A 15,202-nucleotide genomic window follows, 5' to 3' on the forward strand; every position below is an offset into this window, starting at 1 on the left:
TGAAGCTAAAGGTCAGTGAAATGAAACTGTTGAAGATATAGTTTGTTTGCCCCATCTAATCTGTTCATGTTTTAATTTTTTCAGCCTATCTAGCAATTATGATGCTCAAATGAAGAGCCTTTTAAGGATTGTGAGGATATTTTGTCATGTCTTTCGAATTGGCCCTTCCTCCCCCAGTAATGGAATCGATATGGGTTACAATGGGAACAAAACTCCAAGAAGCCAGGTGTTCAAGGTCAGACAAGAATATGTTGTTTTTAGGCGGACATATGTAAAAGATGAATTTGACAAAGCATGCCTTCATTAATCAGACACTTTACAAACAGGGTATAATTTTGGTTCATATCTGTACCACTTGTTTTTTGTTTTTATTTGTGGTCTTGGGCCTTGCACCTGCTAAGCAAGTTCTCTACTAAGCCACATCCCCAGCCCACCTCTACCATTTTTTAAATTAGGCACACCTTTTTTCTCTCAGTTCTCTCTAATCAAACATAAAGTTTAACTGGTGAGCTTTCTATATTTTCTTACATATAAAATTTTTATTTAATTAGTGTTTTATTGTAAGCATAAAGATATTTAATGTTTAAATTTAATCTTATTGAATGTTTTTAATATAATAGGCAACTACCATTTAAAAATTCTTATTAGAAAGAAAATATCTAGTTCTGTTAAATTTTATTATTGTGTGTATGTATGTATGTTGTGTGTGTGTCTCTGTATGTGCTTTTAGAAGTAAAGTTACTTGCTGGGTGTGGTGGTGCACACCTATAATCCTAGCAACTCGGGAGGCTGAGGAAGGAGAATATCAAGTTTGAGACCAACCTCAGCAACTTAGTGAGGCCCTAAACAACTTAGTGAGACCCTGTCTCAAAAAGTAAAAAAAATGGACTAGGGATATAGCTTAGTGGTAAAGTGCCTCTAGGTTCAATCTGTCGTACCCCGCTTAGAAAAAAGAAGTAAGGTTGCTTTTATTTACTAGATGTACTAACAGTTAATTCCAGGGATTACCTCAGGAAAGAATCACTGAGAAATTTTCTTAAAATATTTTGTATTGCTTCTTCAACGTTTTTTAATACAGGTACAAATGAGTGGAAGATTGATCCTTAGAAGAATGATTCCATATAAAACCAAAGGCAGCAATGTTACCCATGTTAAATTGTAATTTTTTGAAGTAAAAAAAAAAATTAAAAAATAATACACACACACACAGGTAGATAGATAGATATTACTTTATTGCTATTAATGCTTGTTTGTGGTACTGTATATATTTTATTTTTGGTGATACTGGAGGGGTGCTCTACCACTTAGCTATATCCCCAGCCTTTTTTATTTTTTATTTTGAGACAGGTTCTTGCTAAGTTGCCCAGGCAAGCCTTGAACTTGTGATCCTTCTGCCACAGCCTCCCAGGTAATTGGAATTGCAGGCATGTACCACTGCACTCAGCATTGTGGGATTGCATTTAAGTTAATATATTTTAATGGTTATTATTATTATTACATATATTTTTTGTGGTGTTGTTTATTAAACCCGGGGCCCTGTGCATGCTGGGCAAATACTCTGCTTCTGAGTCACACCCCCTGCCCACTAATGTTGTTTTTTAAAAGGTAATTTTTCTTCAGAGATTTTCATGGTGTAAAATTTTCTTTTGGCATTCATGAACTTATATTTTTTTGTTTTTTTATTTTTATTTTTATTTTTGTAGTTGTAGATGGACAGCACGTCTTTGTTTTATTTGTTTATTTTTATGTGGTGCTAGACATTGAACCGAGTGCCACATAGTACTAGGCAAGTGCTCTGCCATTGAGCGCCATTACATCCAAAAAGCAATGTTTTTATGTGCTACTTCCTTGAAAACTAAATTAATAACTTTGCTATCTATAAAATTTGAAGCTGTAGTCTCTGTTAAATGATTCTTTTTTTTGTAACATGGAAAAACTGGTAGATACTTAAAAATAAATGTTTTGCAAACATTTTGACACTGTATATTTTTAAGTATTAGAATAGGTATAAGAGAAAATCAGTGTTGGAAATAAAGTTTTCAGTTGTATACATGTATGTACATTTATAGGCTTTCCTCCATCGTGCTACCTTTTGGATGAAGAAAACTATGCATCATCTTTTAATTCAAACTGACTTCGTATATCACCTCCTCTAACACTAGTTAGGATTGACAACTTGCTGTCATTTTAGTTAGGATTGACAACTTGCTGTCATTTTAAATGTCAGTCTAAATTATTGATTTATTCTTTTACTGCTGTTTAAAGTGAGTTTTGCTGCTCATTCATATATTTAATTGTTCTTCATGCATTCTGGCATAGCTCACTATTAGAACTGATTCTACCCTTGATTTTACTTTCAGCTCATCCTTTCTGTTCATCTAAAATGATAAGTAGAAAATCAAATCAGTTATAGATATGGTCACTGTTATCTAAATTCGGTATAGATTATATTCAGTATTGTCTGATTTTCATTGTTTTAAAAATTTGAATCTGTCACTTACTTGCTAATTGATATCAGAAATTAAGTGTATGTTAAGTAGTCTCTCTACAGGTATTTCATGCTTGATTTAAATGTCAATTTTCTATTTAGGCAGTCAGTACACTTACGGTAAAAGAAGATATCATTCTTTTTCCTTTTTATGGAATTCAAACTTTGTGTTTTGTCATGTATCTGTGAGATATATATATATATATATATATATATATATATATATATATATGTATATCTCTATATGTATCCAGCTATCTGTCTATAAAGTTGTTTTCTTCCAGTTATTTTGTTGGTATCTTCATTTTTTTTTTTTTTTTTTTTGTGGTGCTGGGGATTGAACCCAGGGCTTTGTGCATGTGAGGCAAGCACTCTACCAACTGAGCTATATCCCCAGCCCTTCATTTTATTTTTAAAGGTGTTTTCTGCATCATGAATAAGTGCTCTCGCTTCTTTGACCACTTATTTTCTCTTTAAATTTTTAATTTGCATTTTGGTAAAATGTTTTTATTCCAAAACTCAGGTAATTAAAAAACAATTAACAAGTGTTGACTTTTAAGAAATTTATTAGTCTCTTTCCATCCAATTTTATGAATAAAACATGGAATTTTGGGGAGATAGCAAAATGATCTGCCTTCCCACCAGTCTGGCTGAAAGTAGACATTGTACATTGCCATCATGCCTATAAGGTCTCCTGCTTTGTGGGGTAATACAGATTAAAAATCTTTATTGCTGTTGAGTTGCACAACATTAGACTGGAAATACTATTTTAACTTTACCACATTTTGTGTAAGGTAGCAATTGATCTCTACTTTCCATTTTAGTAACTAGGTACTGTAACATGTCACTTTATTGTTAGGATTAACTAATGGGTTTTCCATTAAGAATGAGTGGGTTTATAGGCCATGTGTTTTTAGTAGGTGAAATTGTTTAACATCCTGTTATTAGTTTTCTGATTTATATTAGAAGTCCTTTAAGTTAATCTCAATACTAACTATTCTTTCAGTGTTAAGAGATTTTCATCTAGAGCCTTTGGAATTTTGGAGTATTTGAAGGAGAAAGTTGTTTTTATTATTATAGTGAGTAAGCAAGCATGAGGAAGACAGTTTAGGTTATTTTGAATCTGATGTGCCCTTTTTTGAGTGTGAAATAGTAAGCTGTAACTGTTAATGGTTTCATAGAATTGTATTTGGAAAATTTGGGAGCCAAGAAAGATTGAAAAATTAAACTTTAATATCTTTTGGGTTGTGGCATTTAACATTATTGCATTGAAATAGACTGACAAAGAATTTCAAGGCAGTACCCCTTATTAATGAACTGTTAGTATCAATTTCCTGTCACATTTCTACTTTACTTCAGTACATCTTAAAATTTAAAAAATTTGTTCAATAAATTTGGAATTCTGTATTATAGTGTAGAAATATAATTTAAAATGTTTGTAACTCATCTATGATGGTCTTATTATTATTATAGAGGTAAATGTGGCAATCATTCAATAACATGAAATGAAGCAATATTTTCAAAGTGCCGAGAAATCTGCTACTATTTTCTTTAGTAATTGACTTATTTTTCAGTAACAATTTATATGTATGGTGTTTTGTAGCCTATCTAATATATTTATTATTTATGAATATTGAAAGCTTCACAGATATGGTATGCAATAGTTTATTTTTATTTATATTTTTGCAATGCTGGAGATGGATGTTAGCCAACCACTCTGTACCAATTAGCTAGAAAACCAGACTGCAATATTTTATTTTAAAATTTAAACTTTATTTTAATCTTTTTTGTCTGTGGCTGCTGCCACAATTATAAATTAAAGTTATTTTTTATGGTATTCTTGTTTGTGATTGAGGAGTGATTTTTTAAAATAGATCTTCAAAGAGACAAATTCTTATGTAAAATTACCTCATGGTTTGAATTTAGGTTTGGTGTATGTGTTGTGAAAAAAGGAAAGGTGGTAGAAAAAAGAAAAGTAAAGAAAGACCCCTAGTGGCTTATATTCTTTATTTTATTTCTTCCTATTCCTTATTGAAAACTCTTAACTTTTAGGATTTTTGTATCTATCTTTTCATACAGATCCATTGTATTGTTATTATTTTGGATTATTCAAAGTTTGCCTTTAAATTTTTTTGCACATTGCCAGTATTTGAAAATAGGATTGTAAGAGTTTAGGCCCAGTGTTCATCTACATGATCAGCCTGTATCATTCTTGCCTTAGGCCTCATCTCTATGCACTGTGTCCGTTTTCCAGGTTTTATCACTTTTCTTTTTTCTTTGGTTTGAAGTAATTTATGTGACCACCTGTTCTTTCTATTTTGGAGTTCATTTTCTAATGTAAAGCTAAATAGTTTGTGACATAAAAAGTTCTTATTCAGCTTCTATCACAGGTTTACTGTTTTGCTCATGAGGAGTAACTGTAGGCTCAAACTTGGATGGTGATTATAATTCTAAGCCATTTTCAGTAAAAGTGTCATGTCACTGTTTATAGCAACTGTCCTTCCTTAAACAGCAGAGGCCTCAAATCTTTCAGCTGTGGCCTAAATTTAGAAAAGCCCTGTTTGTGGATGAGTGGGGTCCTTATTTCAGTCTCATCCAGGGTAATATTAATTTCTCTTTAAAAAGGAAACTGCTTTCCTGCTTAATTAGTTAGTGTACTAAGTTTTGTTGATTATAGTAGTGGTAGTTCAGTTTATTTGTTTTGTTTTTGCTTTTTGGTTCACCATATGAATGAAGAACTAGGGGTGATTTAATTACTTGCAAATAATAAATACAATATTCTGGTTACTTAATAAAGTTCTGGATTATTGAACAAACAATGAAAATATTGTAAAGGTATTGTTAGATAATAATTGAGAAGAATTTTCTGGCATAACAGGTTATTAAAACATTCTCTAAGATTTCAGAAACAAATATGCTTGCGTGATCTTTTTCCATAGTATTTTCTAAAAGTAAGATTATTTGTTTAGTTAAAATATTTAAAAATATTTAAAATACTGTGTAAGATGAATGATAACCCCTCTACTCTTTAACTGTTAATCCTTATTTGGAATTAAAAATATTCCAGCAGTTCTTTTAATAAAAAGTAGTGGACATTTATATTTGTTTTAAAACTACTCATTATTATAGATAATGTTTGTATTTCTTTTTTTTAGTATTTGGTCCTATTGTAGCATTTTTGATAAAATGATTTAAATATAAAATGTTATTTACTCTTAATTCACAGAAGACATTTCACTATTCTCAGAAATATTTAAAATATTGTAGGAGTAAAAAAGCAGTTTGATTCCCCTCTTCCCCCTTATTATTATTATTTTTAAATGTTTATATATATATATATATATATATATAGTAGTTGGACACAGTCTTTATTTTATTTATTTATTTTTATGTGGTGCTGAGGATTGAACCCAGTACCTCACACATGCTAGGCGAGTGCTCTACTGCTGAGCCCCAGCCCCAGCCCCAGCCCCCTTAATCTTGGAATTAAGAGTTTGCAAGGAGCTGTGAGGGCATAGCTGAATGGTAGAGTTTATGCTTAATGTGTGTGAAGTCTTGCATTTGGTTCCCCAAACCACAAAAAAAAGAATTTGCTAATTAGTATTTTGATAGAAGTTTGGTAATTGTGCTTCTTTATTAATTATTTGAGATGGAGTGTATGTATAAACAAGATATATTGTATGATTATATACTTTATTCATAGAAATGTCATATTTTAATCATTTCTTATGATAAATTATCAAAATTCTAGGAATTCATGTAAGAAAGGAGAATTTTAAACTGTTTATTAGGTTCTTTGGGAATTCTAATTTTATTTTAAGTTGGAAATGGCTTATTTTTGTTTTAGTGAAAATTCTTGATAATTATTGACAGTAAATGTTAGGGGTGTTATGAAAGTAATGTATAGTCTTAAAACTAAATTTTTGAAATTGAAAGAAGAACGATTGCTTATAATTTATTGTTAGATTTTATCTTTTTATTACCATGAATACATACACAAATAATTAAATTTTGCTATAAATGAAGAAATTATAATTTATATGAAACATATATTTTTGTTACTTACCTTGAAGCATTATTGTCATTTTAATATGGGAAAACTGAAGTATCTAGAGTAAATTTTCTCTTTTACACTATATGTCTGGCTGTGTGGGTTTTTTTTTTTTTTTAAATTATGCAGTTTAAGAATGATGTCTAAAAAACTTTTCTTTTTTTCATAGCCTCTGGAATTGCTTTGGCACTCATTAGATGAATGGCTAGTTTTAATAGCTACAGAATTGATGAAAAACAAAAAGGACTCAACAGATATCACTTCTATTTTACTGAAACAAAAAGGCCAAGATCAAGATGCCACTTCCATTCCACCATTTGAACCTGGGAGCTATGAAAATCTATCCACTGGCACAGGGGAATCTAAACCAGATGCTCTTGCAGGGAAACAGGAAGCCAATGCAGATTGTCAGGATGTTATTTCTATGACAGCCAACCGGCTAAGTGCTGTCATTCAAGCTTTTTACATGTGCTGTTCTTGTCAGATGCCTCCAGGGTAAGAAGGTTTCAGCTTATTATTTTTTGCTCTCATAAGTGAAGAAGAGATATGATGTTTTTGTAATTTCAATAACAAGAAGTAATTATTGATGTTTAAAGATCCTATTCTAATCTTGTTTTAGAGTACTTATTGTACTAATCTGATTCTAGTACAAAATTTCTTTGTAGAATGGAGAATGTCATTTTATATAGGATATCTTAATTATATGTTTGAGATTCATAGAGCAGAGATGCTCATACTTTGAAGATTTTTAAAAACATTACTTGTTTATGTCATCTATTATTGAGAAGTTTTATATATTATATATATATATATATATATTTCTATACATACATACATACTATTTCATTCTACGTATTGACTAGGCATGCCTTAGTTTTCTGAATTTATAAAGAAGATCCAAACCTAAGTTCTTTCTTATGGTCTACAAGCCTGTCCAGTTCAATACATATTTATCAGATTTTCTGTATCTTATCACCAGTGTTTGTCTCTGTATGTATTCTGATTTTTGCCTAATCCCCACAGAATGACTTCACCCCGTTTTATTGAATTTGTCTGCAAACATGATGAAGTTTTAAAATGTTTTGTTAACAGGTAAGGGTTTCTGAGATTTCATGGACTGTCTTGGCACTCTTTCTTCTCTTTAAGTTTGGTTTCTTCCAAATAGAAAAAAATGCTATTTCTGTTTCTATTCAAATGTGTTCAATAACAATTCAAAATGCAGTAGGAGAGGATTAATATGTTTTTCTTTTATTTCAGTTATCTATATATCTGAATTTGCATTTCATTTAATGGTATTTGTATTTCTTGTCCATTTAACAAAATATATTTTTCTTTTAGAAATCCTAAAATTATTTTTGACCACTTTCACTTTCTCCTTGAATGTCCTGAGTTGATGTCAAGATTCATGCATATCATAAAAGCGCAGGTAGAAATTTTCTTTATCTTGTTTTTAGTCTTAGTAATGAAATAAATTTTTAAAATTCAAATATTATTGAGTGTGGTCAGCATTATACTTAAAACCTCCTGTAAGTAAGAGGGATGGAATTACATGTTGCTTTAATATGAGGAATAAATTTTTCTTCTTGAAGAAATGTGTATTGAGTGCCTACTATGTGCAAATGCCCGTGCAAAGACTATAGAATACATTACTACATTTCCTGAAGTGAGTTTCACGAATCAATAGTCCTGTGTCATGGATGGTCTTTGAGAAAAGGATTTTATCCCCAAATACATTTGGGAAATTAGACTTATGTCCTGTGGAAATATGTAAAGTACATGAGTAGCATGTTAAAAGGCTTTGAGAAAATCTTTGGATAAAAATAGTGATTTAACATTGCTAATCTTTCTAAACTTACTTGACCTGACAATCTTTCCCCTTATGAAGGTTGTACCTATTTATCCCATATATCTCATGTTTTGTGAAAAAATGCTAGGGAAAAACTTGTTTTGCTTCTAACCAGTTATATGACTTTGGGCACATTTCTTAACATCTTTGACCCTTGATTTCTTCATCTATAAAAGATAATGAACCAACTTTATAGGACTGTTGTGAAGAGTAACCTGTGAAGAGTGCTTGGTATATATGCTTAAAAAATGGTAGTTGATTTGGAGATAGAAATCACATTTCTCTAAGAGGATCCGAATTCAATCTAGCAGGGAAGATAATATTTGTACTTATAAGTCAGTAGTTATGTATCACCTGGTTTTTCAGGAGTTTAAGGAAGGAAGAACTTGCTTTTGGTTGCTCTAGTGAAAGGAAATTTCAAAAAGGAGGTAGATTTTAAATGATTTTGAAAAGCTTGAGAAACGTGCAGTATTTTGATGGGAGTAAAGAGGAGGACAAATATTCTAGCCAAAATATGGGCTGGCACATGCAGGTGGAAATTTCAGATAGGTGGAAGTACCTGGAAAGGTAGAATAGGTTCATATTGGAATATTGTATTGAGCCTTGATTGCCAGATTGCAGAATCTTCTTTGTTTGCTAGACTGTTTGGAAGCTTCAGGAGAATAACAAATCTTGGCAACATTTTAGGAAATCATTTTAGAAAATAATTTATCAGATGTAAAGGATAGACTGGAGGCTGTGATTTCATTAGTAGTCATGAGATAATAAATACCATAAGGTTTTTAATATCTTTAGGAACACGAACCCTTTCAGAAGTTAAAAGAGCTAAGAATTCATTTTTATAAAATTATATAGATGTACATAGGGATGTTTTGATTCCTGTTTAATAATGATTATGTAAAAGAAGGAAATGGTAATAACTTATGCTTATTGAATGCTAATTATAGTTTTAGTACCATGTATTTGCTTTACATTAATTATTTAATTCTCAGAACAATCAGCTGCTTTTACTGAATCGAAGGGGTTAAATGACGTGTTTAAGCCATTCAGCTATTAAGTGTAAGAAATAGGATTTAAAAGTCTATCTGGTTCTTATGTTTATTTTTGTTGTGGTGGTGGCGGTGATGCTGGGTTTTAAAGCTAGGGCCTCTCACTTGCAAGGTAAACTCTAACACTGAACTGCATCACCAATGTCTTAAATCCATATTTTCTCTCTCTCTCTCTCTCTCTCTCTTTCTTTCTTTCTTTGTGTGTGTGTCTGTGCATATGTGTTTGTTTCTAGGGATTGAACCCAGGGCCTTGTGCATGCTAGGCAAGTACACTACCACTGAATTATATCACTGGCCCCTTAAGTTCATTTTGTTGACCTGTACTATATGGCTATCTACTAGGGCAAATGAGATACTAGGTAAAAGAAGCTTTTAGTTGTTGAAAAAGAGATAATTTGCTATTTTTAATACTATTTCTGTTTTTCATTTTTCCCCTTTCCCAAACAGTTCAGTTGAAAAGCATCTGCATTAGATATCTGTCCTTTTTGACCAAGTGAGAGAGTTTTGTTAACTTACCAGGATGAAGAATATTCACATGCATCCTGCTGGCCTAGTGTGGGGCTTTGGAGTTTGGGTGTGGTAAGGAGGTATCTGTTTAGAAGAGGGCTCATGATGAGATAGATGAATTGGAGTGGCGTAAGGAGGAGGTCCATGTGGAAGATGGTGGCGGCTTCTCATAGTTACTTGACAGAGCCTCAGTGGGGCGGTGAGCATTCTACAGTGAAGGGGCCATGTCAACAATAGGAAGTTGGTTATATATGGGAGGTGGAGAGGAGGTGAGTGTTGATCAGATAAGTATGGGAGCTTAATGTTGGAGAAAGGAGTTACAAAATGGAGGAAACTAGAACAAATTCTGTGCTATTAAATTTGAATCAACAGATATCAGTGTGAACAGAGTTTTCATTCTTTAAGATATAGCAAACTTGGCATGTAGCTCTTGGTCTTCTAAATGAAGCAGGGCCCATTGGAGAAATGGTGAATTCCAAGGTCAGGTTATGGAAAAGTATAAGTGCCGCAGTCTGGCTGGGCACAAAATCACTAGCCACTCACAGCTTTGTAGATTCAAACAGCAATTCTTTATTCCCGAACTCACACCGGCCGTCTACAATCACGTTCTGGGGAAATCCACATTCTCCGCAAATCCATCTCCTCTGCCTCCCAAAATACTCTCTGAATCCCGGGAGAACTCAAGGGGAACTCAGGCAGCAGGATACGCCCTATTCCCAGCAGGAATAATCTTAATCCTGGAATTGTCCTAAACCCGGATTGTCCTAAACCAGGAACACCCTAAATCCAAGGAGAGCCTTAAACCCTGATCCGCCCTAAACCTGGATCCACCCTGGTCCTTGAGCAAGGTCACCTTACATGCAGTGTCACTGCAAAATGCCTAAGGCAAGTCCATTTTACCATGAGTCCTTCCTGTAAGCAACATGGGGTACGCTGGCAAGGAAATTGTCATACCTACTTGGCTAATGGCTCTCAGCATACAAGATGAAACTGTAACATTTTCTTGTGCAGGAAAGTAAAGATATGTTCAAAGAATCATGGAATTATGTCAAAATGACTCAGAATCCAGTTTGAAATGGATTCCCATTGGCCAAATTTGAAACAATTGGAATATCAAAATAAGTAATGATAATAGCATATTATAAATAAGATAGGAACTCATGTATCTATACTGGAAAAATTAATGAATGAATTTGGAAAGTTCTATAAGGGGTGGGTATTTATAGTCTCAAAACATCTCCTCACAGACTACTTATTACAAAGAGAAAATGGGAGCTTTACAGTGGAGAAGCTTTGCAGTAATCAGAGCAGACATAGCAGTGTGCCAGCTAATAGGATACACTAAGAAGAACATGGCCTCACTTCTGTGATGTTTTTGCTAAAGATGCATACCCTAAATCTAAGTATGAGGAAGCATTAAGCTAACTCTGATAACAGGGATATGCTACAAAATTAAGTGAACTGCAATCTTTAAAAGTTTCAAGGTTATGAAAATTAAGAAAACATTGAATAACTATAACCAGAGTGAAGGAGATAGAGAAACAGGATAATTAAATGTAGTTCATGAATCATTATGCCCATAAAGGATATCTTTGGGAAATTGTCAAAACCTGAAATGGGGTCTGGGAATTGGATACAGTAGTGTACCAGTGTTACTGATTTTTAGTAGTAGTTAACTGGTTATGTAGGATAATTTATTTGTAGGAAATATATATAGAAAGTATTTATGGGTGTACTGGGCAGCATGTTGGCAACTTACTCTCACATCAAAAAAAAAGTGTTCTGTACTCAAGAAATTTTTTGTAACTTGGAGACTGTTTCTTCCAAACAAGTTGAAGACCAGCTATTTCTGAAGGATTGACTTCTTCTTCTGTTGGTGGTTTTCAGGTGGCCAGTAGTTAAAGGGAGACACATTTTGTGTTGCTGTACAAATGCTATTAAGAGGAGCCTCTGTAATCAGTCCTGTTTTGTGAATTATATATGGAAATGCAGGTACTCAGAAAGTTTACATACAAAAATGTGCCCTTCAGCTTTGTAGAGCTGTGTATGTATATGTGTGACTGTGTGTGCACGCATGTGTGCACATGTGTGTATTGGTCTTATAGATATCTTTATTAGATTTTGAAGGTAGCAATTGGTACCTTTTAATGTTCTATATGAATTACTTAAAAAATTGCATTTGTTTTTATTTCTTGGTTCACATTTTATAGATCCAAGACAGTTTAATATCTTAAAATGGCAAGTAAGCTTACTGTCATATATTGTCATAATTATTGACAATTTTAACATTTATGGGAGTGGTAATAGACCATCATCTATTTATTGTTGTGGATGTTGAGTATTTCCACAAATTACTTAGCTTCTTAGTGCTACATATCTTTTGCTTCTGTAGATGGGGCTAAGTGTACCTTTTTCTCAGTGTTACGAGGGTTGTGTGTGATTAATGCACCTTAAGGGCTTAAAACAATACCTGGCTTATTGGTGCTTAAAAAGCATTAGCTAATTTGTGATTATAATTATGATTATTATGTTCTGTTGCATTATTTTTTAAATCCTCACAATAAATCCTTGAAGTAGGTATTATTTTATCTATTTTATGAGTAAGAAAACTAAGATGTGAGGGAATTAGTAATTTCCTTAGGATCACAAATTCAGTAAGTGACTGAGCCAGCATTTTAAACCATGCTTATGTGACTTTAAAGCTCATACTTAAATATGTTGCTTCAGTGTAAAGTTTTGTTTTCTCCTCTTTTACCAAAATTTTAGAAATAATTAGCATTGAAATTTCAAGTACGTTATATTCCAGTCTGTTTACTAAAAATTAAGTACTTAGATGCATACTATATGTGAAAGAGCAAATATTAAAAGATTGAAGTTAATCTCTCACCAGTTATCTAAACTAATAATATTGGTTATCTAAACTAATAATATTTTATTAAGAACTAATAAAAAGCCTTAAGTCTTTTAAAGCAAAACTAATATTTAGTTTAGCTCAACTAAAGAAATTGACTGATAACCTAGAAACTTGCTGAAAGGTAACTTCTTTGTGGTATTGGGGGGTAGTATTGCTCATCCTTACCTTTTGAAACTTGTAGTTTCTGTGGTATTGTGCCACCTTGTTTATCCTTTAACGTTTTTAGTAGTGTGTGTTATTTGCTGAGCAAATTCTCAATCCTGATCTCGGATTGTAAATTTCTTTCTTCTTGGTGGTTATATTCTGTTCTCTTGAACAAGGTACCTTAGCTTGTTTCCAACTTCAGCTGGACTCTGTTTTCAGTGTTTCAAGTGTAGCAGAGTCAAGTATTTATTTCCAAACCCCTAATAGTTATATCCTACAATTACATTAAATTCAGGATACATAAAACCTTGTTTATTGTTTTTCCATCAGTGCCTTCTAGGAGTGTGGCAATAAGTTGTGGGAGAAAGTTTCTTTCCCTCCAAGTTATATCTGTTAGTAAATTCTATCTCTAGCGATCTTCTTTTACTTTTCCTTTTTATTTAGAGGAGTAATGGCTCTTAGATTTACTTCATAGTTCCTCTTTCCTACCACTATGTGGACCTCATTATTTAGTAGCTGTTTTTATAACTTGTACTTGGATAATCTCTCTTTAAGTTGGTGCCACACTCACTTTGATTACTGTATTATATTCTTCTAACCAATATACATAGTGGCTCCTGTATGTTTTACTGAATTCTCAGGATCCTTAATTATGTGCTCAGTTTACTTATACAAACATTTTTCTTTCAACATGTATAGAAGTAGAATTCTGTTTATACCAGTGCCTTCACTACATCTTCCAGAGGGACATGATTTCTCCTTCTGTACCTTTCTCTTTGTCTCTCTTAACCTGATATGCCCCTTTTTCTCCTTGCTTGAGCAAGTCCTACTGAGCTTTAAATTCTAGTTCAGAAAATGACTTGTGAAACCTTTGTACTCATTCATCTTCAAGTTTCTAAATTCTTAGTTGCATCAGTATTTTGTACTTCACTTTTTAGAATTTGATATATACTATTGTACTGTTTTTTGTTATTCTCATCTCTTCAACTTTCCTAAGTAGTTTTTAACATCTAGAATGACACTTATATAGCTTTTATGTTTTAGTATTGGCACATACTAGGTACTCAATAATACTTTTAGATTAATCATAAAAATTATAGATCACTTGCAGTTTGCTTTACCTGTTAGATGAATAAAAGGCAGAAATTTTCTTTACCGTTTAAGAGATCTTATTCTTCAGTTTTTAGGGTGGAGGAAAGAAAGACAGAAGGATAACAAATAACTTTCTAGTTGCCGTCTGTATTTCAAAAGAGAAATAAGAATGAAGATAGGTGTAAAAGATTATTTTCAAAAAACTGAAGTGGAACATTCACTGTAACTTTTTCTGGGTGTGAAAATTCATTCTTATAAGCTTTGTTGGGTTTAAAATAAATTGAGAATAAATATGTTCAATTATATATCCAACATTAAGTTCTTAGATATAACATCAGTATTTCCTATTGAAAATGTGGGAATTTTATGTTTGATCCTAGCCAAATGTTCAAGAAGCAATGAAAACATAAGGATGTTAAAAAATACATTGTCTAGGTTGTCAAAGTATTTCAGCTAACATCTGCCTTTTTGTGAATAGTTACTGAAATGTTTGAACATTATCTAATAAATACTTATTGCGAATTAGAGGTCTAAGAATGATTATTTGTAGAAATTTACTAGCATTTAGTATGCTAATAAATCTGGTAATTAGGTGACTGAAATATTGTTAATATATTTTCCTGTCATTTTTTTGGGTAGCCATTTAAAGATCGCTGTGAATGGTTCTATGAACATTTGCATTCAGGACAACCAGATTCAGACATGGTGCACAGGCCAGTAAATGAAAATGACATTCTGCTGGTTCACAGAGGTATGTTTAAAAAAGAAAATGATATACGTGTGAGGCACAAAGTACTTGTTATTATAAATTTTAATATGTAAAATTAACTAATGCTACATATTTAGATTCTATTTTTAGGAGTAGCTGTGAAGTTGTATCAAAAGCAAATTGTGCAAAGCTGAAACAAGGGATTGCTGTACGATTCCATGGAGAAGAAGGCATGGTGGGTATAAAAATAAGTGATTTGGAAATCACTGTATATAAAAGAAACACATTTGAATGAAGCTTAATATTTAATTGATAAACAAAGAAATTTAATGATTTTAATTTTGTTCTCATTCAGAAAAAAAAATTTCCAGCATAATATATTTTTGTTGATGCTAAATTTCA

At 32.3% G+C, this 15,202-nt stretch overlaps 1 protein-coding gene across 1 annotated transcript in view; it reads left to right on the plus strand.

The window, feature by feature from the left end:
- Hace1 (HECT domain and ankyrin repeat containing E3 ubiquitin protein ligase 1) overlaps window positions 1–15,202 on the plus strand; it is a 79,715-nt gene that overhangs the window by 40,383 nt on the left and 24,130 nt on the right. The window contains exons 11-16 of the mRNA XM_076858388.2: window positions 85–235; window positions 6,709–7,034; window positions 7,563–7,631; window positions 7,878–7,965; window positions 14,731–14,842; window positions 14,938–15,035. Of these exons, the coding sequence (XP_076714503.1) occupies window positions 85–235; window positions 6,709–7,034; window positions 7,563–7,631; window positions 7,878–7,965; window positions 14,731–14,842; window positions 14,938–15,035 (844 nt within the window). The remainder of the gene's footprint in view (window positions 1–84; window positions 236–6,708; window positions 7,035–7,562; window positions 7,632–7,877; window positions 7,966–14,730; window positions 14,843–14,937; window positions 15,036–15,202) is intronic.

Source organism: Callospermophilus lateralis, chromosome 6, assembly GCF_048772815.1.
Source record: "Callospermophilus lateralis isolate mCalLat2 chromosome 6, mCalLat2.hap1, whole genome shotgun sequence".
NCBI lineage: Eukaryota > Metazoa > Chordata > Mammalia > Rodentia > Sciuridae > Callospermophilus > Callospermophilus lateralis.